This window comes from Lichenostomus cassidix, chromosome 14, assembly GCF_008360975.1.
Source record: "Lichenostomus cassidix isolate B80296 chromosome 14, HeHo_3.0, whole genome shotgun sequence".
Taxonomy (NCBI): Eukaryota; Metazoa; Chordata; class Aves; order Passeriformes; family Meliphagidae; genus Lichenostomus; species Lichenostomus cassidix.
In genome coordinates this window covers 566,114-589,170 of record NC_139495.1, presented here as the reverse complement: position 1 = coordinate 589,170, position 23,057 = coordinate 566,114, and the positions used below count along the sequence as shown (strand labels likewise).

General features: G+C 54.5%; 2 protein-coding genes across 5 annotated transcripts; both read right to left on the bottom strand.

Moving 5' to 3' along the window:
* Nucleotides 1-210: 210 nt before the first annotated feature.
* On the bottom strand, nt 211-11,032 carry ERN2 (endoplasmic reticulum to nucleus signaling 2). 3 transcript variants are annotated; one of them, XM_085074242.1, is made up of 22 exons: nt 10,749-11,032; nt 8,413-8,530; nt 8,041-8,074; nt 7,429-7,501; nt 7,257-7,329; nt 6,991-7,113; nt 6,804-6,905; nt 6,302-6,563; nt 6,119-6,197; nt 5,888-6,038; nt 5,552-5,673; nt 5,222-5,398; nt 4,877-5,126; nt 4,531-4,621; nt 3,848-4,037; nt 3,564-3,663; nt 3,175-3,374; nt 2,394-2,541; nt 2,158-2,285; nt 1,842-1,965; nt 1,525-1,592; nt 211-1,446 (listed from the first exon to the last, which is right to left on the bottom strand). In XM_085074242.1, exons 1-22 carry the CDS (start codon nt 10,845-10,847, stop codon nt 1,255-1,257), a joined length of 2,904 nt encoding a protein of 967 aa, XP_084930368.1. In that variant the 5' UTR covers nt 10,848-11,032; the 3' UTR covers nt 211-1,254. The 3 variants fall into 3 exon arrangements, with proteins under 3 accessions (XP_084930368.1, XP_084930367.1, XP_084930366.1); XM_085074241.1 differs by adding an exon at nt 8,955-9,038 and having other exon boundaries at nt 7,429-8,074; nt 10,749-10,855; XM_085074240.1 differs by lacking the exon at nt 10,749-11,032 and having other exon boundaries at nt 7,429-8,074; nt 8,413-8,923.
* A 4,934-nt stretch (nt 11,033-15,966) lies between these two features.
* UBFD1 (ubiquitin family domain containing 1) lies at nt 15,967-22,978 on the bottom strand. Of its 2 annotated transcripts, none has more exons than XM_085074249.1 (7): nt 22,827-22,978; nt 22,308-22,574; nt 22,022-22,230; nt 20,945-21,010; nt 20,639-20,744; nt 17,555-17,637; nt 15,967-16,338 (listed from the first exon to the last, which is right to left on the bottom strand). In XM_085074249.1, exons 1-7 carry the CDS (start codon nt 22,849-22,851, stop codon nt 16,228-16,230), a joined length of 867 nt encoding a protein of 288 aa, XP_084930375.1. In that variant the 5' UTR covers nt 22,852-22,978; the 3' UTR covers nt 15,967-16,227. The 2 variants fall into 2 exon arrangements, with proteins under 2 accessions (XP_084930375.1, XP_084930374.1); XM_085074248.1 differs by having other exon boundaries at nt 22,802-22,842.
* Between the last annotated feature and the right edge of the window lie 79 nt (nt 22,979-23,057).

Sequence of the window (23,057 nt, the reverse complement as noted above, 5' to 3'; positions counted from 1 at the left end):
ATGCTTGTCAGGAGCAGAAAAAGGGGGGTGAGTTTGTTACTTCTCCAGTGCTGGGGAACCTTCCCTTGTCCCAGGTGATTTGCTTTATTTACTACATTACTAATTCTGGCTAAAGAATCAGCAGAATCTTGCAGGAGGAGCCCTGTAAGCTGCCTCTGGTATTCTCCCATCACTGCTCCCTGCCAGCAACTATGGGTGCTCTCAGGCCAGTTTGTTTTTAAGCAGGACAAGCTCTTAAATTTTTATTTTATAGTTTTTATAACATTTTGTATAAATATATTCTGAAAGAAATCTGGTACAAACCCTGTTACCTGTGTAACAAAATCCCACACCCCAGCACACAAAAGAATCAGACTGTACAAAATTATTGCTGTGGGGCTCTCCGTGCCCATGGGCCCAGCTGGTGCTGCAGGCTGGCTTGTAGGCAACACATGCCCATGGGACACCAGAGCAGCCATGGGACACCCACCCTGGGCAGCAGGAGAGGCTGGGGGAGCTACAGGCATAGACCTGTCTTTGAGGGAAGGATCCCAGGGGCAAGGAATTGCCTCCTTTGTGCCCAGAGACAGCTGCTGTGCCACCTGCTCAGGGGCTCAGGCCTGGCAGAGGTACAGGCTGCTGGGGAGCCTAAGGGAGAATCCCTTGTTCTCAGCCCAGCTGAGATTCACACCTTCACTGTGGTGGCTGTGCCCTCACAGCCTGGATCCCTGGGCAGCTCTCAGCCCCAGGGTGGCTGTCAGCCTGGCCTGGCTGCACACAGCCCTCGCTGGGGCTGAGGGGTCAGCTGCAGTGTCCAGACTGGGGGCTTGGTCCTGGTCACAGCTCCAGGAGCCACATCCCCTGGCACAGGAGAGAACAGACAGGACAAAGTGTCCTGTCCCTGGTGGATGCCCCCCTGGGACTGATGCCAGGCTGAGGGCATTGCTGTGCCAGGGCCTCACTGCAGCTGTCCTTGGGAAAACACAACGTGTTTTCCTCTTTCTTCTCCAAGCACTGGGTCCACCCCAGAGATGTCTTTGTTTTCTGACCCAAGTGCCTTCACACCTGAGTGTGACTGTGAGTATTTGCAGAGGTGGATGCCCAGAGGGTCCCTCAGGAACCGCCAGGAGAGAGCACAGTGCTGCCCTGTGCCCACCTCTGTGCTCCTGGTACCTCCTGCACGCTGAGCCCCCACTGCTCCTGCACAAGGACACCGAGAGCCGCTGGCCCAGGCGAGGAGGAGCCGTGGTGCCCTCCGGTGTGTCCTGTCCCTGCTCAGGCACCGTCGCCCCTCAGCCCCTGGCAGTAGTAGGAGTGGAAGATGCGCTCGTGGGCGCAGAGCCGCATGGCGCCGTGCGTGTGCAGCAGCAGCCGCGGAAAGCGGGAGGTGAAGTACTGCACGAAGCCCTCGGGGACAGAGCCCAGCGCCGCCCGGACATCGGCCGGCAGCTCGTGGTAGTGGTGCTTCTGCAGGAGAGAAGGTGAGGTGAGAGAGGACAGGGACAATTCGGGTGGCAGGGCCACAGGGCAGCTGGCTGGCCATACCTTGTTCCTCATGGCCCGTAGCAGGTCACGCACTGAGCCCCCCTTGTAGGTGCGGAACTTCCTCAGGTCTGGGGACAGCAGGAGAGACACTGAGTGAGGTGGGACACAGCCGGGGCGAGGGGCTGCCACAGCACCCCTAGTGCAAACCCCAGCTCTGCTCCACTGTGGCCTCCCAAGGAAGGGCTGCCACCTTTACCTGCCCTGCTTTTAGGTCCTGGGCACAAGTGCCTGCTGGCCAGTAAAAGCAGCAACCCTTGGAGCCCCAGTCCCTCCTGCTTCACTGGACCCAAGGATGAGCCTGGCCCCTCCATGCTCACCCATCTGCAGCGGGAGGGAGATGTGCATCCTCCAGTTGGTCCTCACCACTGCCCGTCCCCCTGATTCCAGGGCTGAGACGATGGGCCCCTCGGCTGGCTCCTTCTCCACACGGTCACTGACATCCTACACGCCAAAGAGCAGGGATGGGGTGGGTATGGCACTGCCTTTGCCCCACACAGGGTGGCGCAGAGACCCAGGGACCCTACACCCCTTCTACAAGTAGCTCACAATGAGCATGTTGACCCAAACACAGCAGTTTCCAGCACATTTCAGTGCACACCCGCATTCGCTGCCAGTGGGACAGCACAGGCTCACCTGGAAGAACTGCAGCTGCTTCTCCTGACTCCAGAAAAAGGGATGCACAAGGACCACAGGGGCCGAGGGCCGGCGCTGGGGCTCCGAGCTGATCATTGCCACAATAAGCTCTCTCGCAACAAGTTTGTCTGAGGGTGAAACAAACCAGCAGAGAACTCACCCCTGCACCAGGACCAGGAGCTGCCCCTCAGCCTGGAGCTTCCCCATGATGCCATACCACTGGGGAATGGTCTCACCATGAGCCTCCTCCTGCAGGCAGCTCAGCTGGTAGGAGCCTGCCAGGATGTTGGCCTGGCGCCGCAGGCTGTCCCCAAAGGGGTGCTGTCCCCCCGACACCACGTAGTAGAAGACACACCCGGCTGAGAAAATGTCCACAGCACTGGTCTGCAAAACACAGGGGGAACCTCAGTCAAAGGGCAAGAAAAGCTTTACCTCCCACTTTTCTATCCTTTTATGTGGACGACTGGTTGTTGGCTGCAGAGCTGCTGGAAAATGCATTGTATGGGGTCAGGGGAACCCCAACAGCCCAAGTCCCTGTCAGAGAAGGGGTTTGCAGAGCCACAGCCAGAATTCAGGACTCCACAGCCCAACAGACATGCAGGGGCTGCTGGTGTCCCACCAGCAGGCAAACAGACACCAGCATGAGCTCCAGTGTGTGCCCTGCTGGGGATCAGTGCAGCAGCTGCTTCCAGTGGGAATGGGATCCCCAGTGCTGAAGAGAGAAGCGTAACCTTGGCAGCAACCCACAGCTTCTCCAGCCTCCCCACCCCAAATTTCTGAGGACTGGAGCCCGATGAGACACCTGTGCTGAACACAGCTGGGCACTGTCCCCCCAAGGGCAGAGGTGTGGGGGCAGCCCTAGCAAGGAGCACAGTGCCTGTGTCTGGGCTGGCTTGGGCTCATGGAGCTCTCATCCAAACTGTGCACCCCAGCAGTGTGACCTGAGGCCACTGCCAGCGTGTGGGACACTGCCACGATGGGCCCGAGGAGCTCCCAGGGCAGGGCTGGCTCACTGACAGGGTTCTCCTTCGGGGCTTCCTGCAGCACTTCAGGTGCAATCCAACCCTCGGTGCCAGGGATCCCAGAGCGCAGGCTGAAGCTCTGTCGTCCCCCCTGAAGCTTCTTGCAGAGGCCAAAGTCAGAGATGACGGCACGGATCTGCCCGTGACGATTCGGGACAGAGATGAGGATGTTGCAGGGCTTCAGGTCACGGTGGACTGCAAGAGAGAGCATGTGGTGTTACCAAGCAGGGCTGGAGCAAACAGGGCTCTGCCACAGCCCCGTGTGCTGCTGACCCCACAGCTGCTGCCCAAAGCCCAACAGGCACTGCCCAAAGCCCAACAGGCACTGCCCAAAGCCCACAGCATTTGCTGAGGACAGGATGAAGATGCCCTGCTGGCCCTTACCAATGCTGAGGGAGTGCAGGTGGGCCAGCCCAGACATGGTCTGACGCAGCAGGGACACTGGGTCCAGCCCACAGCGGTCAAAGCTGGGGCTCTCCACGTACTGGAACCACACAGAAGAGAGAGAGAGGAACTAAGCCTTATTTCCTGGGCAAAGGCAAGCTGGCTGGAAAGACACCCTGCCCCAGGGTGATGGAGAACAGCCCATATGGGGCTGTTTGTGCCCAAGACTTGTGTTTCCAGGGCTCCCAGTCAGCCCCAGCAGCAGCCCCGTGCCCAGGGCTCACCTCCTGCAGTGTGGCAGAGCAGAGCTCGATGGCAATGTAGTGGAACTGCCTGTCCTTCTCAGTGCAGAAGTAGCGGACAACGTGGGGATGCTCGTCTGACTCGCGGAGCAGCTGCACCTCACGGTCAAGCAGATGGACACACTCGGGCAGGAGCCTCTTCACAGCCACATTCCTGCCCTCAAACTGCCCCCTGTGCAGAGAGTGCCCAGAGTGTCGCTGGGCACTGCTGAGCTCACCCACAGGGTCCTCAGCATGGGTCACTCTGCTGTGACTCCCAAAGCCTTGTCACATCACCGACAGGAAAAATCTCCCCCAGTGTAAGCTGGGAACTGGGTGGTCTCAGTTTTGTAGGAAAATTACATCCCTCACTTTTTACTGTGTTCAGTGCTGGAGTAGAGGCTCAGCCAGAGCCTGGGAACTGTGTGAGGAGCCAGAGCAGGGGCAGGCAGGCAGGCAGGGAGGAGGTGCAAGGGGGACCTGCCCTGCATTCCCAGCTATGAGGTTAATGAGGGCCATGAGCACAGCTCCAGGATGGGTGTGATGAGGACCAGAAGATGGTGAGTTGTTCTCAAAAGTCCCTGAACCATTGGCCACCACCCTGGGCAAGAGCTTCCTTGTCACTGTCCCTGTGGTTCCCAGGGGGAATGGGGGCAGAGTGGGGACAGACACCAAGTGTCACCCACCTGAAGACAAAGGTTCCTCCGGCTCCATGACCCAGCACATCCTTGGGGTTAAAAGAAACTTTTCCAACTACAACCAGGTCTGGTTCTGCATCTGCAAGGGAGAGAAGACAGCCATCTACCAGCCTCCAAGCATTAGCTCTGTATGGAGGACACCTGCTTTATTCATTGGGCCATTTCTTGTGCCCTACTCTTGTGTAGTTCATGCTTGTCCAGCAGCAGATCTGGCACCTCCTCCCATCCCAGCTGGGCTGCAGCCCTCTCACCTGCAGGCATGCCTGTGCCTGCTCTGGGTGCCAGCATCTCTGGACAGAAGCCCACCCAGCCTGTCCATTCCCCCTGCACCCACCTTCAGCAGCCGCTGGAACAGCTGGCTCTGGGCTGACTGTCCCGTTAGCCAGGTCCTTCAGGCGGGGTGAGGGGCTGGAGCCCTGCGAGAGCTGGGATGCACTTCCCTGGCTCAGCTGCAGCTCCCTGGGCTCCTCAGGGACACCCTCCCTGGAGACACGGCCTGGGAGCAGCATCTCCTGCTGCTGCTGCAGGAGCTGTATCTGCTCCTCCAGCTGCTTCTGCTGTGCCACGTGCTGCCTCTGCAGTTTCTGGAACACAAACCATGGCAAGACTCACCTCCATGCCTGGAGCCACACTGGGACATTGGCTCCACTGTCCCTCACCCTCCACCACCAGCACTCACTGTGAGCAGGAGGACCAGGATTCCCCCGCCCAGCAGAGCTGTGCCAACACCAGCCATCACCAGGTCCCAGGTGCCAGACTCAGGATACACTTCCACCTGCTGCTCCAGCGTGGGGTGTGGCTGGAGCTGCTCCTCGCTGCGGACAGCCGGCTCCTCCTCGCTGCTTGGGGCCAGGAACTGCAACACACCCAGGGCTGGGTGACACAGGAGGGACAGACTGCAGGGCACTCGAGTTTGGGACTTCTTTCCTGTCCTACCCCACACTGGGGACCCATTGCCCACACCAAGCAGCCCAGACCCTTCAGTGACTCAGCACCCTTTGCCACTCACATCATCGAACACAGTCCTGGCAGGAGGAGCCCTGGGGATGATGGTTTCTGTGGTCTTCCTCAGGTTCTCTGGGAAGGCTCGCAGCATCGTGGTGTGGACCACGGGAGGCAGCTCATGGTGCCCTGTGGCAGGAGGGGAACAGAGACAACCTTCAGTTCACCTCTTGGTTTCATCATCCATCCCTCACCTGCAGCCCTGGCTTTCCTGGAGAAGGGTGATCACTTCTCATGAGACTCCCAGCATCGGTAACTGTGAGCCCTGCTTCAAAGGGTCCCTGCCCACCCCAGTCTGGGGTGCCCAGCAGTCACTTCGTCCATGCCTACGACAGGTCCACACCTATGAGGAGCCACTGGTTGTGAAGCGAGGTGATGCTGCCATGTGGGTACTTGACATTGGTGCTGGGTGTGATCTCACACTCCCCGGACTCCCTCATGGTCACGTCGTCCGTGGTGGGGCCGTCGATCCTGGCCAGCGTGATGCCCTGGGGCTGGGGACGTGGCAGCTCGTGGGGCACCACGTGGCCATCAGCTCAGCCCCAGGGAGCAGTGGGGACACTCGGACACTCACCACCAGCGCCACGCTGCCGTGCACCAGGGAGGTCATGGCGTAGAAGCTGGTTGAGTGCTTTCCCACATAGAGCGCTGGCCTGCAGGGCAAGGACAAGCATCACCTTCCATCCATCACGGACCAGGGTGGCTGAGCACGGGGAACATGAATGCCACCGGCTGCCACTGCTCCAGAAGCACATACAGCAGCTGGGTCTTGGTGGCAGCAAAGCCCTTGACAGACTGGTAGCTCCACTTGAGGACATGGATGTCCTGTGACTGGAAGGTCAGATAGCGCAGGGTCTCCATGGCCACGTTGAGGTGGGGGAGGCGGCGCAGGCTGTCCTGGTGCCACAGGTAGATGCCAACCACGGGTGAGCCGTAGTTCTGTGCCCACAGAACCTCCCCGCTCTCCTTGTCCAGGGTCACCACCAGCCCGTCCCCGCTTGAGGCCAAGTGTGCCATTTCTGGGGAGAGCAAGAGGGATGAGGGATGCAGCAGTTGGGCTGTGTTTCCTCTGGTCACCCTCAGTCCTGCCACAGGCCATGGGCTGGTGGCTGTTCTCCCCAGCCATGGGCACAGCTGACCTGCTGACCCTGGCACTGCCACCCCAGGCCCTGCACAGCCAGAGTCCTGCTGTGAGTGGGCACTGTGAGCTGAGTGCCACAACTCCCACAGCTCCCGTGGCTGCTGCAGCTCCCACTCACTGTACTGGTAGGACTCCTCGCAGAGCGGGGCTGAGTACTCAGAGAAGGTGGCATTCCAGCGCAGCTCCCGCGACTTGGTGTCATACATGGTGATGACATACTCTGGGGACAGGAGCAGAGCACAAGGTCACCTCCAGCACGCCATTGCTGAGGCCAGGTGGTCGATGGGGGCACAGAGCTGGCTTACGGGTCCGTCCGATGTAGAGCAGGGGGCTGGATGGGCACAGACCATCCCAGGCCTCTGTTGAGAGGGTGGTCTGCTTCTTCCCTGACTTGGGGTCCACGATGAACCAGGTGTCCTGCTTCTTCCCTGAGAAGGAAAGTGCCTTCTTTGTAAGTCCCCACAACCCTGCCTGTCCCCAGGAGCACCTGGTGAGCTCCTGCCTGTCACCCTCCAGGGCTCCCAGGAGTCCCCAGTCAGCACTGTCCCCCAGCCAGCCCAGTGCTCCATACCAGTGTAGAGCACTCCATCCGAGCTGCGGCACGGCGAGGACTGCACCAGCTCCGGGATGGTGAACGGCAGCTTCTGCAAGGCAGATGGCAGAGAAGTGCAGGGCCAGTCACCTCCCCAGCCCAGGGCACCCTGGGGGTCACAGGATGCCCACAGCCCCACAGCCCTACTGACCATCAAGCCTTCTTTGTTCTTTCCTCCCAGGATATACAGGCTGCCATCATTGGGGTCTGGAAGGAATGCTGGCCTAGGAAGGAGGAGAGAAGCATAAAACATGAGCAACCCCCTGCCCAGGGCACCTCCAAGGGTGCAGAACAGCTGCACTGCAGAATCCCCTTTAGCAGTTTGCTCCAGGTCACTGCAGGACTTGACCTTTCCTGAACACCTGCAGCACTGGATTTGGCAGGAGATAACTCCCACTCTGGTCAGTCCTGGCACTCCCCACAACCACCCAGTGCCCACCCAGCAGGCTGGTGGATGCCCTGCCTGTCCCAGGGGAGCTCTTGCTGTACTGACTGCCCCTAAGCTTTCAGGGGAATTTCCCTCAATTTCTGTCCATGCTGGTGTGTGTTTGATCTGAGAGCTCCTCCGCTGGAAGGGCTGAGCAGGGGCCAACTCCTTCTCATCACCATGCACCAAGTGCCAGCACCAGAGCCAGGGTAATGTGCTGCCATGGCATGGATTGAGCATTTCATTTCTCCATGGTTCCCCTTTCCTGCTGCTGCTCCATCAGTTATCAGGGAGAGCCTCCTGCACTGCCCAGCTGCCCGTGGGGTTGACACTCACTCTGCCACATACACCGGAACCTGCAAAATGGGATCTGAAACAGAGAGTGAGAGGCCACGTCAGCAGCGCTCCTGTGAGTGGGACAGCACAACACAACTGTTTACCCAGCGTGGCACTGTCCCCCAGCCCAGCCACACTGCCTGCTTGCCTTGCAGAGCCAGAAGAGATACCAATGGCAGATGCTAATAATCCATGCTCAGCTGTGCCTGGGGCTGGAGCTGGGGTTGAGGATGGGGCTGGCAGTGGACCCCAGGGATGGAGGCACTGGCAGCCCAGAGCCCATGAGCAGGAGCCAGCCCAGGGGAGCATTCCCAAACCCCAAACATGCTCCAGGAGCCAGGCTGTAAGCAAACGCCCCTCAGTCATACTCACCATCCTTCAGGGTCCACTTGATGTCCCCTGTGCTCTTGCTGACAGCGTGGAGGTTCCCATCCAGTGTGGAGACGAAGAGCAGTGTTTCTGGGACAGTCACAGCTCCACCTTTGAGGCTCTAGGACAGACACACGATCCTCAAGAGCTCGGCCAGACTTGGGGACAATCCCTCAGGCCAGGTCCTCTGTGCAGCTCAGCTCCTGGGGCACCTGTGCTTGCAGTGACCCCACCACTTGCACCTGCAGCCTCTGGCTCCTGCAGCACTGCTTGCATCTCACCAGAGCTGTCTGGGGGCTGCAGCAGCCTTGCTTCCCCCTCCTCTCCCTGGAATGAGTTTTCCTACAGGTGGGATGAACTGCAGTGTGGCTGTCCTCAGTCACAGCCACAGGTGCCTTTCTAAAGGAGCAGCCCGACTGTCAGCTCCTTCCAGAAACAAACAAGTCGGGTGACTTTTCATGCCAGACAAGTGATGATTGCTTACCCAGGCCTTCAGAGCTGAAGGTTTCAGCTACCTGACATTGAGGAAGTAATTGCAAATTCACCTGGGAAGGAGAGCTGCTGCTTCCACGTATGGTGTCCACATACCGAGTGCCAGCTCAGCCAGTGCCACACATGCTGACCTCACCCTGTTGGCAAACAGGGATGGGCAAACAGCAGCGGGACCCACATGGCTCTGGCAGTCCCTGATACCAGGGATTTGGCAGCAGCGCCTGAGACCCTGGCTGGCTGCAGACTGAGCATGAGAGGCCCAAGGACACCCTCAAACCCAGCCCCTCATTCATCCCCTTGCTGCTCTGGGAGCCCGAGCTAGTAGAGCCTGTCCTGGGGGGCTGCTCAGGCTGTGGGGCAGGACCAGCCAGCAGCCTGTGCCCAGCCAGTGCCTCCATGTGAGTCTGATCCCATTTGCAGAGCAGAACCTGACAGTACAAGGCTGTCTGTGGCACAGTGGGACCAGGAGATTCCTTCAGCTGTAACAACACAGGAGCACACATGACCTCCCTCCCAATGCACCTCACACCAACCTCTCTGTCTCTGGCCCAATTCTTTTACTTGCACTTCTTTCTGCTTAATTTTCAGGCCAGGTCAGAGCAAGCTTCCCTGCTCTGGCTTTGCCCAGAGGACATGGCAGGGCAGGCAGGGAAGGGGACTGCTCCCCACCATGGCTCTCCAGCCCCTGTGGCCATGCAGGCAGGATTGCTGGGGACATGGCAGGCTGGCAGACACATGGCTCTCTCAGTGTGGCCACCTGCCCAGGGGAACTGAGACTGCCGAGGCCCCGCAGCTGACAGGGCGCTGTGCTTCCTTCCCCACTGATGCTCTGTGGTTTTTTCTGCTGCAAGTGTTTTGGTGCCAGGGCACTTGGGCAAACGGCAGGCTGCCCGGCCTGCTCCCCACACACCACCACGGGCAGAACCGGGAGCACTGGATGCCTGGGAGTTGCCACCCTCCCGCTGCTCCCAGCCCCAGTTGCCCCAGCAGCCATTCTGACCAGCCGCAGCCCAGAAGCATGGCTGTTGCTCCCATGGGATGTTCCCAGGAGCTGTGCTCTCCCCAGGATCCCATCACAGCACGCTGGGCTCTGCACTAACGCTGCTCAGCCAGAGCTCAGCCGTGGGCTCGGGGCACACTGGTTCCCCCAGGTATGGACAGAGGGAGAGACGGCCAAGCACAGACAGAAACTCGGCGCCAGCATCTGCCGCTTCCTTCGCTGCAGCAGCTCTACCAATGTAATCCAAAGCCACCCTGGCACGCTGCCTATCCACTTGAACTGCCACCAACTGCAGGAGCTGCATCCGGCTCCGAAGGGACCGCTGTGACAGGCAGCAGCTCCGCGGGCAGGACCAGGCAGGAGGGGCCAGGGACACCCAGGGAAGGGAACCCCGCTCCCGGCCACAGCCAGGCCCAGGGGTGAGGTTGGAGAACAACTCTGCTCTGTGTGCCGCAGGGGCTCCTCAGCGGGGTGACAGCCCGGCGCTCCATCGCACAGCGGCCAATGCTACCCGCATCCGGCCATGGGACACCCGGCAGCATCCCGACCCCTTCAGCCACCCGCAGCACGGACACCGTTCCGGTGTCGCACACGCACCCACGGCGGCTGCAGCCCCGCGCTCGGCGGTGTCACACGCGGGACGCTGCTGTCCCCCAGCACCTGCCCGTTCCCGCGCTGTCACACCCGGAGCCCTCCCGCACCACCCGCGGGGCACAGTGAGCCCAGGCTCACACCGGGAACCACGCGGGCACACCACTGTCCCCCTCCGATCTTCTGTCCCCCGCGCTGTCCCCTCCCGGGCGCTGTCCCCCCCTGTCGCACGCACCGCTCGCAGCGGCGGCAGTACCTGAGCCGGGGGCGGCGGGAGCAGCAGCAGGAGCAGCGGCAGGAGCGGCGGCAGGAGCTGCCGGAGCCCCCGCGGGCTCGGCGCTGCCGGGCCGCCCATGTCGCGGGCAGGCCGGCGGGCCGCGCGGTGGCCGTGAGTCAGCGGGCCGGGGCGGGTCCCGGACGCGGCTTCCGCCCCTGCCAGCGCCGCGCTCCGCACACCAACCCGGACACCGCGGGCCCGGCGGCCTCCCCTGTTCTCCTCCCGGCTCCCGGTCGTTTGCTCGCCGAGGTGGAGCCGCCCCCGCGTTCAGCGCACACTCCCCGCATCCCTCCCGGCCCATCCCGCCGCGGGCACCGAGCTGAGACAAATTCCTCTCGCCGGTAACGCGGGGCGACGGGGCAGGGGCGGTAGAGGAGCCGAGTGCTGCCGCCCCCCGGGTCCTGCCGCTGCAGCCGCTCAGCCCCGTGCCGGGAGCTCTGCCCGGGGGACAAGGGCTGCGGTGGGACCTCCTGCGGGAACTGAATGCTGCACCGGGCAGCCAGGGCACCGCCGGGCACTGACCCGAACAGCAGCCTGCCCGCTGGCCCGCGCCGCGACAATGACAGCACTAATTTGGGGCTGCTGAACTCTCTGAGAGCTGGGAGGAGGTTTTTGGGTGGGAGGAGAGCAGGTGTCTAAAGGCGGAGGCGAAGCCGAGCAGCTCCCGTGCAGCCTGACAAACGCGAGGCTGCTGAGAGCGCAGTGCTGGGGCTGTTAAATGGCAGTGGGACTGTGACACGGCCAGCTCAGCAGCACCGGCCCGATCTCCGTGTAAAAGCAGATTAAAGCCCGGCTTTGGGCAGGGCGGTGCAGACCATGCTGTACCTCACAGCCCATGCGTGTGCAGCGGCACAGAGCAGCAGCACCCAAATCCCCACCCTGGGAGATGGGCATCCACAGCTCTGATGTGTCACCAGGGGTGGGCTCCCCTCAATTTCTGCCTGCTAAGAAACTCACTGCAAACCCTTTGCTCACAGCTGTTCATGCAGGAGGAAGCAGTACATACAGAATATTGAAACACTCAAACACAGAAGTACTTAATTATCAAACTTTAATTCATAAGACTAATCTTACAGAATAAAACACCAGGATAACCAATCAAGGTTACACTTAAAAAAATCCAGCAGTGCAAATCTAAGACTAAATATTTGTCATCTCCCTCCCCCCCAAAATAGGCAATAGATTATTTAAAAATACCATAATACATGGTACTCACATATTCCATTTAAAATAAATCTGCAGTGGACACAAATATCTAAGTCGTTTTTCTTTTTTAATATAAAACCAAAGAAATAACTGCTTTGAGTATGAGTAAGACAGAGTGAACTTCCATGAACTACCAAGGCGAATTCTTGGCTAGAAGGTAAAATGGCCATGTTTCATACCAGACTTGCTATGGCCCTCCTGGTCCCCTGCTCCCCTCCAGTGACAAGGACATTCACTAACAGAACAAGATGCCACCAGCCTCATTATAACAGGTGGGGAGAGGCTGGAGGACAGAACTGAGGGTGAAAACAGCTCCACTGGAAAAACCAAGTTACAAAGGAAGAAAAGTAAATGAAGGGAAGTCTGGAAACAACCTTATGAGGATGGGAGCAGGGAGTGCTGTGCCCGAGACAGCAGCACCAGCGGGGTCAGACCGTGGCTGTGGGGCAGGGGGTGCAGAGCAGACCCCACCGTGGCACCTGGGCAGCAGAGCAGCAGGGAATTGTTTCTCTTTGGCCCTTAGAACACATTGGAGCAGTGGGCAACAGCCAGCAGGTGCTAGCTGGGCAGGGTGTGTCACCAGCAGTGTGGTGGTAGTGGTGACAGTTTCTTATCTCCTTTGAATCCAAATCACTCTGTTCCATCACCAGAACATCCTTCCTGTAGTTACACTTTCCTCATCAATACCATTAATGGAAATTAATAATGCACTTTAAACTTGAAATGAAACAATGTGAGTAACACAAGCTCTTTGTGCATGACAGTCTCTGTTCAAACCCCAACCAGGCTGAGTGACAAAACTTCTGCATTCCCAACGCAATCGTGATCCTGGGACTGCTTACACTTGGGATGCACAAACAGAGAAGGAAAGAATACTGAACTTGGGACAAGTAGAGCAGGAGAAACCTGAAGTGCTGGGCACTGAGAGGGGAAAGGGATGGCACACAGGTGAGCTGTGATGCTCTGTGCCAGGGAACAAAGTAGGGAGCTGGGGCACTGACACAGGAGGGATCCCAAGGCAGCAGCAAGGAGGGGACACTGCCTGGGCTCTGGGAGCAGCCAACTGCAAACACCGGCTGTGTCCTGCAGGAACCTGCATTTGCCTCACAAATAGTTCAATCTGCAATTAGCAAGCCCAGAAAGTACTTAGTGCAACCTCATGTGGAGTTGCACCCCAGGATGCTCCGGGGCAATCTCACCTACACATAGCAGGAGCCAGTCACTGCTGAAAGCACACTGTTAAATTGTAATTTAACCAAAATACACTTCTGTGCAGCTGTTACTGTTAACTTCCCACAGGAGATTGTATGTCAGATGTCAGAACCTTCTTTATCACCAACTCCACATACCGAGTGTTCTCACACTTTACTCAGTGTCTCACTGAGGACCAACCAGCAGACTCCTCCCCAGGACCACTGGTTCTGCTGAGTCTGCCTTGGGATGGTCACAGTGACCAGAGAGAAAATCCAAAACCAAGAGAGGCAGGCAATGGCCACGAGGCAACACCACTAAAGAGAGGGTGTTTCTTAATGTCATTTACTGCCTTGGAAAAATCAGTGTAGCCAGAACATACAAAACTCCACATCATTCCCAAAGAGAAAGGATCTTAAAAGCCACTAATTTCGACTGGAATACTAATTTCAATGAGGTACCAAGAAGCCTGGGATATTGAGCCAACAAACACCAACTAAAGCGTTTATAAGTCACTTTCCTGTATTTTAATTCAAATTTTGCACATAGAACAAAAAAAGTGAAACAATCTCATTTTTCCAATCAAACCCAACCTGCACAGAAGCACCTAAACAGGTTCACATTTTGTTAGTGTATAGTATTTTCTCCATGTTTAAAACTGCTTTGTATATAACCAAGGGGTTTGTGTTCAGTCTCTTGAGCTGCTGGGTTGTACCTGGCGCAGGACGCAGAGCAGCTGCGCCCCTCTGGCAAGGAGCAGCAGGTGTGACACACGGTGACACACGGTGACACACTGCCCTGTGCCCTCAGCAGTGGGTCAGTGCCTGGCCCCACTCACCCCACAGTTACTCACCCGGTCGGTTGCTGCACAGAGCCACAGGAACTGGGGAGGAGCTGGAACTTGGGCACTTGGGCTCCTCTCCAGGAGCAAGGGGGAGAAGGGCCAGGAGAGGAAACAGATCACAAACAGATGCACAGACAGGTCTGAGCACGTTGAGGAACAAATGGGAGCTGATCGTCACAGAACCAGCAAGGCTGCGAGTGCCAACGTGGCCCCAGGTGACAGAAAGAGCTAGTGTCACCCCTGTGCTTTATCCTGTGGTGGCCACACCTTCCACCAGGTAACAAATAGTAAATTTAAGCCATAATACCAGGACTGGCAACTAGAAAATCACAAGTGTGATGACCGTGTTTCATCCTTGACATTGTCACCAGTAAACTCAGGCCAGCTCCCTTTTGCCCCCACTGCTCCAAGGGACTCCCAAGGGAGCTGACATGGTTCTTCTGGCCCCAGCCACTCGTGTCAGGACACAGAAAGGAAATACATCAAGCTACAAGAGTAACAAGCACATCACTAGTTTCTATGTAGGATATGAAACACCTTTAAAACTCATTGTGTGGCTGCTCTAACAGAAAATACAAACCAAAAGCTGCTATCAGGAGGCTACGGGGAAATACATGACCTCAACACCTACCAGAAAGCCAATGTGTTTTCCAGTCTCTCAATTAAAATAAAAATAAAATAAATACTCATTTGGGAATTTGCATCTGCTGAGCTTCAACTGGGCTGTTTCAAGGAGAAGGAAGAGTGGACATGGAGTATATTCAGATCAGCTGTTCCTAAAAGGCTGTTTCTGCATGAGTTTGAGCTATTGGCATGGAGCAGCACCAAGCCCCAGCAGTAATGCAGAGCAGGGATGTGTGAGCTGCTCCAGTCTGGTTGCACAGTATCACCTGCTATGGGCTTGCACCTGTCCAGGGCTGAGGACTCTGTTCAGAACACCTGAGAGAAATGGCACATGAATGGCTGGGATGACATACAGAGCATCACAGCCCAAGGCCCAGCACCTTCCTTCCGACACAATGAGGTGTGAGGGCTTCTTGTGAACTGGAACAGCAGAAAAGCTGAAAGGTGGTTTACATTTCAAAACATCACTTGCTGGGTAGTTAATCTAAATTAGGTATGATGCACTGAATTCAAGATCACTACACATTTTCAAATCCAGCTCACAAAAGACTGCTGCTGTTACTAAGAATCCAAACCAGCATCTGAGCGTCTCTCTTCCCTCCTGCCCCCACCCCAAACAGGGCAGGAAGGTCTCTGTGGTTCCCTCCCTTTGGGAATCTGTGTCACTGTGTCACCCTGCTCCCACCAGGCTGCATAACGGTGTTTCCATCCATGTCCATGTCACTGTGTCCCCCTGCTCATACCAGGCAGCACAATGGTGTTTCCAGTCCAACAGTTCAGTGTCAATGCAGCAGCTGCAAAATGATCCTGGACTGCAACATGCAAGAAAATGCTCCCAAAATGTAGCAGCCCAGGGCAGGAGGTGAAGCACTGACTGGGCATGAGAGGAGGCAGCATGGGGCCACCTGCCATGGCAAAACTTCCCTGCAGAATTCACCTGCTCCAAACACGCTACAGAGAGCAATCTGGAGCTGCCAAAGCTAGGAAAAGGTGAAGAAAAATCTGAAACAAGCAGGGCATCTTTGGGTTAAAACAAAGAATTAGTTCTGCTACCAAAGAGTGGAAGCTGCCCTGGAGGGCCAGCAGGATATGGCTTCACTGAACAGCGACGCTGCACATTGCTACAGTTTGTTCCTAAAAATCTGCTCCTCAAAGTCCCAGTCACAATCAAATAACTAAATTAAGTCTAATGCTGATAACTGAAAGATTATGAAAATATTTGGTTTTGTTTCAACCATGTAAAAAATCCTCAGTAATACATTGTAATATTTTCTTTTTAAAACTAAACTGGAAGATCAACTCTCAGCAGATTTAAGTGTATTACACACGATATTTTGTGAATTAAGATTTATTGATTTCCATTGTATTTGCTTTAAATATGGTTGAAGCTTGACTGCAGAAAAGGGATGGTGAAATCTTTAAGTTAAAAGTAAACTAATGGTGAAAGAACATCACCTCTGGCTTCCATCCATGCCTCGTTTAGCATGTTTTAATAATAAGTTCCAGGACTGTCACATCCAGGGATGTTGGAGGCCTCTCCCAGCAGTGTCCTTAGCTTTGTGTCATTTTCCTGTGCCAGAGGTGAGCGTGCTTTCAAAAATACTGCCACTTCCCCAGCACCGTGTCTTTGATTGCATCGACATACTGAGTTGGGACCCAATAGACCCAGTAGTAAGATGCTTCTGTTGGGCCCAGCTGAAATGCCTGCAATTAAAAATGACAACATTTACACACGGGAACAAAGAGCTGGTCCCAGTGGACAGGCACAGCTCATCCACTGCCAAAACAGACCAGCCTGTCCCACCTGCTCTCCCTCCAGCACTTGGGGCACACTACAGCCCTTTGGTGGGCAATTAAAGGAGCATTCCAGAGAACATGAGCTGCAGAGCACCAAGAAAACCATGAGTTCTTCCCTTTTACAACATCACAACAGTAACCAAAACTCCTGGCCAGTTTCAAGAACATGAGGAAGTTATTCTGGAAGACAACCTGAAGCATAACTCAGAGTCCTTAAAGAAATGACAAAGCTGAGAAGCCAAACAGGAACTAAACAAGACAATGACCATGTTTTTATAGTCATCAGATTTTATATTTAGACATAAGGTCCTATTCTCAACTTCTCTCCTATGCCCAGGAGAGGGGCACCACGACATGCCAGAGCCTCTGTCCTTGCTGTGGGATAAGTTTATTGCAACATGTGCTGAAGAGGACATTTTCTCACATGGGTGATCAAAAATCAAGTATTTGGACACAGACTAGAGCAGCATCCTCCTGCAGGCAATGATTTTAAGGAAAAACATTTCCCTCTCCTCCCCCTAAAGAAGGAAACAGACTTCTTATAGAAAAGAAACTTAATTCAACATGAAAAGTTAGTTACAGTACTTTGAAAAGCAGGATCTTTAAAAAACCCATAGATTAAAACAAACAGCCAAAAATTCAGTACACGAGCACAGTTCTCTTCTGAAACTTTGTAACTTTGCAACTTTGCTAGATCCCATGTCAGTTGTTCAGATAGGAACAGATTGGAAAAGATATTACAGCATTTCTTAACCTCCATCAAGGCCTGTTGTTAATAAAACAGAAACTAGAATTTAAACCAGGTATCAAAAAAATATCACTACTATTAAAGAAATCATGAGCTATGTTGTGAGTATTTTTACTGGTTTAACACTTTCAGAGTCAGAAGATCCAAAATAATGCTTAAGCACTTCATGTTTGTGTGAAACCAGTCCAGATTTCCACACAGCAGCAGATATTCAATATGGACCCAAAATAGTGACAGTGTGACAGCAGCTCATGTCCCCATCTCCACAAGGCTGGAAGCACCATCCACCTCCAACCTGCTCTGACCTACAGCCTCAGGAGTGTGCACTGCATGAAGGAATTAGATGGATATGATTAAAGTAGAGCTGTTACTCACCATCATGTGATAATCCTCATGGCCTTCAATAGGTTCACTCACCACATTTTTAATGGACCCCATGGGTAACTTTTCTGTTCTCTCTACATTAAAATTGATCAAAGTATTATTTCTGACATGCGGGGAAGCAGTATTTCATCTTAATTTCATACACCACCTCCATTAATGCCAAAATCTGCTCAGGTCAACAGTCTCCCCTTCAGGTGAGTTTTGGGCACCTGCTCCCCAGGACATGGTGGCTGCAGCAGCACACATGCCACAGCTAGCATCCCAGTAGTCTGAAGGAATCCAAAACTGGATCACACAACTCCCCTGCATCACATGAAGGATTTCAGTGTTCGTGATTTGGGCCTAGACTGAGTGATGGGAAATCCCAGGCTTTACTTAATGTTTTCCCACAAGGAAGTCCCCTCGGAGCAGCAGGGATGCTCATCCTAGTGGAATCTAGTCCAGGTATGAGAATACTCAGGATGACACTGAACAGCAAGGCAGAAAGCAGGCAAAGATAGACTGACCTAACTCTGAAAGCTTAGGCCTGGCTTCACCCTGAGGCAGTGTGCAGAGCAGCACAGAGAAGGGAATATAAAAGAGTAAATAGGGAAAGAAACAAAACAGAAAGTGAAGCCCCAAAAAGACTACAATTACACGGCAAAGTAACGTCAGCTGGCCAGAGGAAATGACAAGAGCAACTAAATACATGGTTCCTGTCAGCTGTGTCCTTGCTCCTTTCTGAACACTTAATTCCAAGGTCCTGCCTTTCAGTTTAAGCATTCAGCATCAGCTGAAAATCATCTTCTTAGATACAAGACAGAGAATACCCAAAACATTCTACAGAGGAGAAACTGAACTCTGAGTTCCTGAGATCTATTTAATTTGTGATGCAAAAACCCTCAAACCTACCTACAGAAGGCACACAGGAAGATAAACTCAGTGATGTAAGGAAAAATACTCTCTGCCTCAGCACTGTAACTGAGCTCACTCTGAACTGCCTGTTCAGACCTGTGACTTCACTCACGAGGTGAAACCCCACTTTGCCCTTGTTTAGCATCCCCCAAATCAATTACTGCTCTGGGTATCCCAGCAGTAGAAAAATCCCATTATCAGTGTCTCTGTGGAAGTGACACAGAGCAACTGGAGAATGCCTGCCTGTGCCAAACTTCAGACTACAAACACCTGTACAGATCCCCTGGAAGGCCCAGGGAGGCTGCAGGGGTGGGGGAAAGAACTCTCCAGGGCCAGCAAGTGAGAAGCCGTGGGAACACCCAGATGTGTTCACTCCAGCCCTTACCTGCTGGCCTCTGCCATGGGTTTCTCAGAGTAGGAAGGAGTTTTTCCCAATGGCAGCCAGCAATTACAACCATTCCCTAGAGGCAGCAAGCTGCTGCTAATCTGGAGGAGCAGGGAAACGTGTTACAGGAAAGACATGACTACCAGAAGAACTAAATTCACAGCTTAAGGAACACTATGTAGAACACCTCAGAAACACTATACTTGAAACTCATCTGGAAGGTGATGGAAGAGATTAATCACCTAAATACTAAGCATGGATTTAGAACCTGGGATCAGTAACAGATAAATGTGCCTGCCCAACCTATAGGGGAGAAAACACATGCCAACGCCTTGCTCCATCACTTCCCCCAGGAAAGTAATCACTGCAACTGGCACCAACAGAAGTTTTAAAGCCAGAAAAATATTCACAGTCAAGTCTGTCCTCCAAAGGAAGGGTGAAAAACTTTTGAGATTTCTGCTTACTTTGGAACTACTGTAGCAGCTGGAGGCAGTATAACCATCCAATCAGGCTACTTTACTGGCACAGTGAGCAAGCACTTTTATCCCTCTTGCTCATCACTATATATTGCCCATCCTGGTCAAACTGAAGGAGCATGGCTTCCTTGGCAGGTGGCAAGTGTCCCATTTAGCCCCAGACAGCAATTAAGCACCATGCAGCCACTTACTCCCCCTGGAAAGCCACTTCCCTGCTGGAAGGGAGAGGAGAACCGGGGAAAAAAGTAAAAAACTCATGGGTTGAGGTAAGAACAGTTTAATTATTGAAACAAAGTAAAATATATTACTAGTAGTAATGGTAATAATAATAGCAATAAAACCCCCAAAACAACGCAAAAGAAACAAACAAAAAAAGCCCAACAAAAACCCTCCAGAGAAACCAGTGATGCCCAATACAGCTGCTCCCCACCCGCTGACAGATGTCCAGCCTGTCCCCTCCACCAGTGACTAGTCTCTCCCAGCCAACTGCCCCCAGTTTATACTGGACATGACACTCTGTGGTGGGGAATATTCCTTTGGCCAGCTCTGGCCAGCTGTCTGGGCCTGCTCCCTCCCAGCTCCTTGAACGCCTCCTCACAGGCAGAGCCTGAGACACCAAACAGTCCTTGACTGAGGGAAGCACTGCGCAGCAACAGCCAAAACATCCACTGTTATCGGCATTATTCTCATGCTGAATCCAAAACAGCTGCTGGGAAGAAAACTAACCCTATCTCAGCCAAAACCAGGACACAGACATCCTCAGCAAGGCACATTATGCCCACATCATTCCCAGCTCCTCCTGGCACCACTCACGACTGCAAACCAACCCCTCTAAACAGCACCACAGCTGTGCATTACTGAGACAAGACACCCACGTAATTTTGGCTGGAAGGACAGAGTGCCAGAGATGCCAACAGTCCTGGTTTCTATCCCAGTTCTGAGTTTTCTTTCCAAGTCTTGGCTAAGCCATTGAGGCCCTGTGTACTGTTGGCATCAAATCCATGCTTGTGGAGTGCTTTTGAGATATGCCAGAAACGCCAAATACTATTGTTTACATTTGGAGCCAGGAACAGCACATTGGACCATTAGTCTGCTGGCACCACTGAACTCAGTTTTTCAGGAACAGAAGTGGAATATCAAGCACTATTCAATGACCTGGGAGAACGGCAAGTGAGAAGAGGAAACAAAGTTTTTTGAAGCGCTGCAATACCAACATCATTCCCCAAACACAATGTAGTCAGAAGAGAAGCTTTCTAGGTCACACAGCTCAGTCACAGCCCAATTACCAATTATTCATCCCTGAGGTTGAGAGGCACTCACCTTTTGTACCAATCCAGAGCTGGTCTTGCTCGAGTTTGAAGGTCAATCTGACTTTCCCCCCTGACTTGTTGTACATGCCGGACAGCGGCACTGTTGGCAGTCGCTCCTGCAATGAGACACAGTCAGTCACCAGCACAGGCTGGGAGGGAAAAGCTATATTTGCTCAACTTTTTAAGCATAAGGGCCATCCATCTTTCCAGCTTTCTGCTAAGACAGCAAAGAATGACTGAACCAGTGGGTAGAGGTCTCAAATCACAAAGAACTCTCTTTTCTGATTCTGAGTGTCTCAAGACCTTGTTCACGCACCTGCACACCTTTGACAGAAGGCATCACATCATCAGGTTTTCCTTTATCCAATACTTTTCTGTGTTGCTACAATATAAAACCAGAAATTAAATTCACAAAAACATTACAAAGCTTTGCAATGTACTGTTAGCTGATCCCCGACCACATCCCAATAGCACTGAGAGACAGCAGAGGGCTGTTCACAAACATTTATCACACGGGCATCAGTTACTTTCAAACTTAATTGAGCACTTTCTAAGATACTCTCCAGAAAGTATCAAAATGAATAGAACCCCAACATAATGCCAAAGGTAGCAGCCCTTCTCAGACATACACACACATAAATACACATCTATCAAAAATGAAGTGTTACATCCAGTGAATGGCAGAAACCCTCCATGTCTGTCAGTGCAACCCAGCAACAAACCAGAATGGATTAGAGCAGTGGTAACTTTTAAATCCACAGCTTGTACCTGCCTGAGCACCTTTAAGAAACTATGGGACATATGCTGAGTGTGAACTGTGATAAATCACAGAAAACCAACAGCAGGCTTCATAGAAGCCAACTTAATTTTAACCAAATTTATTCTGAGGAAGGCACAGGGCTGGTAGTACCTTGAGCTGGAAATCCTTCACTAGCTCACCACACTGCAGCACCACCAAACCAGCCTCCCTGCACTGCACTCCAAAATGTGGGAGGAGAATTCAACACCTCCATCCTCATCAGTGCTGAGACAGCTGCTCTCTTGGTGTCCATTTTAAACAGTTTTTGGAGATCAAATTCTTTTGTGCCAATAAAAATTAGCTAGGTTTTAGACAGTTAATCTGGACTGCATTTGCACTCCATCAAATGTTTCCATTTCTTAATCAAAACGCTTGGCTGTGCCTGGCACCACAAGCAGTGTCTTGAAAAGCCCCAGTCCCTGCTGGACTAAACAGTTCTCTGCTACTCTCCTTCCCAGAGTCATTCCAATGCTGAGCTGTCAGAAATTAACCCCCAGCCTGATATGACGAGGAACAGGACCCAGAATTGCCTTCAGGAGCACCACGTAAATCCTATCGCCTCCCCATGACAGCAATTATTGAGACATTAATAACCTTTTGTCTGCAAAGTGGCTCCTTTTTGTTTTCCTCAGCTTTGACCTCCTGTTGAGCAGCTTCTTTGGGTGTATTTACCGCTAACACATCGTTGATGGTAGAGCCCACAACCATTATTTTCGCTCCGTTTGTTACTTTGATTTCCCGCAACGTTTTCTCCTCAGGCAGAAGTCCCTTGAACATAACCTTCTGCATGGCCGGCGGGAGGCCTAGAGACAAGCACAGCGGTTAGGAGCCCGCGGCGGCGGCGAGGGAGCGCGGGGGAGGCGGCGGCGCTCCGACAGACCTGTGAGCGAGTGGATCTTCTGCTTCAGCTCGGCTCCCGTGCTGTCCAGGCAGAACTTCACGTCGTACTTGTTCTTGTTCCAGATCACCTTCAGCTCCACCAGCTCCCTCCCGCTGTCCTCGTCGCCGCCGTTGCTGACAGACGCCTGCGGGGACTCCCGGCGCTCATCGCCCTCCGGAGACCTTCCCGCCGCCGGCGAGCCTCCCCCTCCACCGCAGCCCAGCGGCAGCTCCTGCGCCTCCGCCTCCATGCCCGGCTCCTCGGCACCTGCGGGGAGGGGACAGGAAGATCCCGGCCCACGGGAAGGAGCCCCGGCCCGGCCCCGCTCCAGCCCCGAGCGCCGCCCGCAGCGCGCCCAGGGCTGGCTCCTCGCGCTGCCGCCTCCCGCCCCGCCCCGCCGCGCCGCGCCCCGCCGCCCCCTGCACCGGCACCGCGGGCTCCGGCCGCGGCAGGCTCCCGGCAGCGCGGGCTCAGGCACGGCGGGCTCCGGGCACCCGGGGCTCCCGGCCGCGCTCGTACCATCGGCGGCGGCGGCGGCGGCCATGATGATTGTGTACAATCGCCGCGGGGCACGCCGGGAAACGCCGCCGCGGCTGCTGCTGGACCGCGCCGGCTCCCGTAGCCGCCCCCGCCCGCCCTCAGCGCGGGGCGGTGTGAGCCACCAGACCGCGCCCCGCAGCTCCGGCCGCGCCGCGCCGGGCGGCGGAAGGGGCGCCGTGCCCTCCGCTCAGTGGCGCCAGTACCGCGACG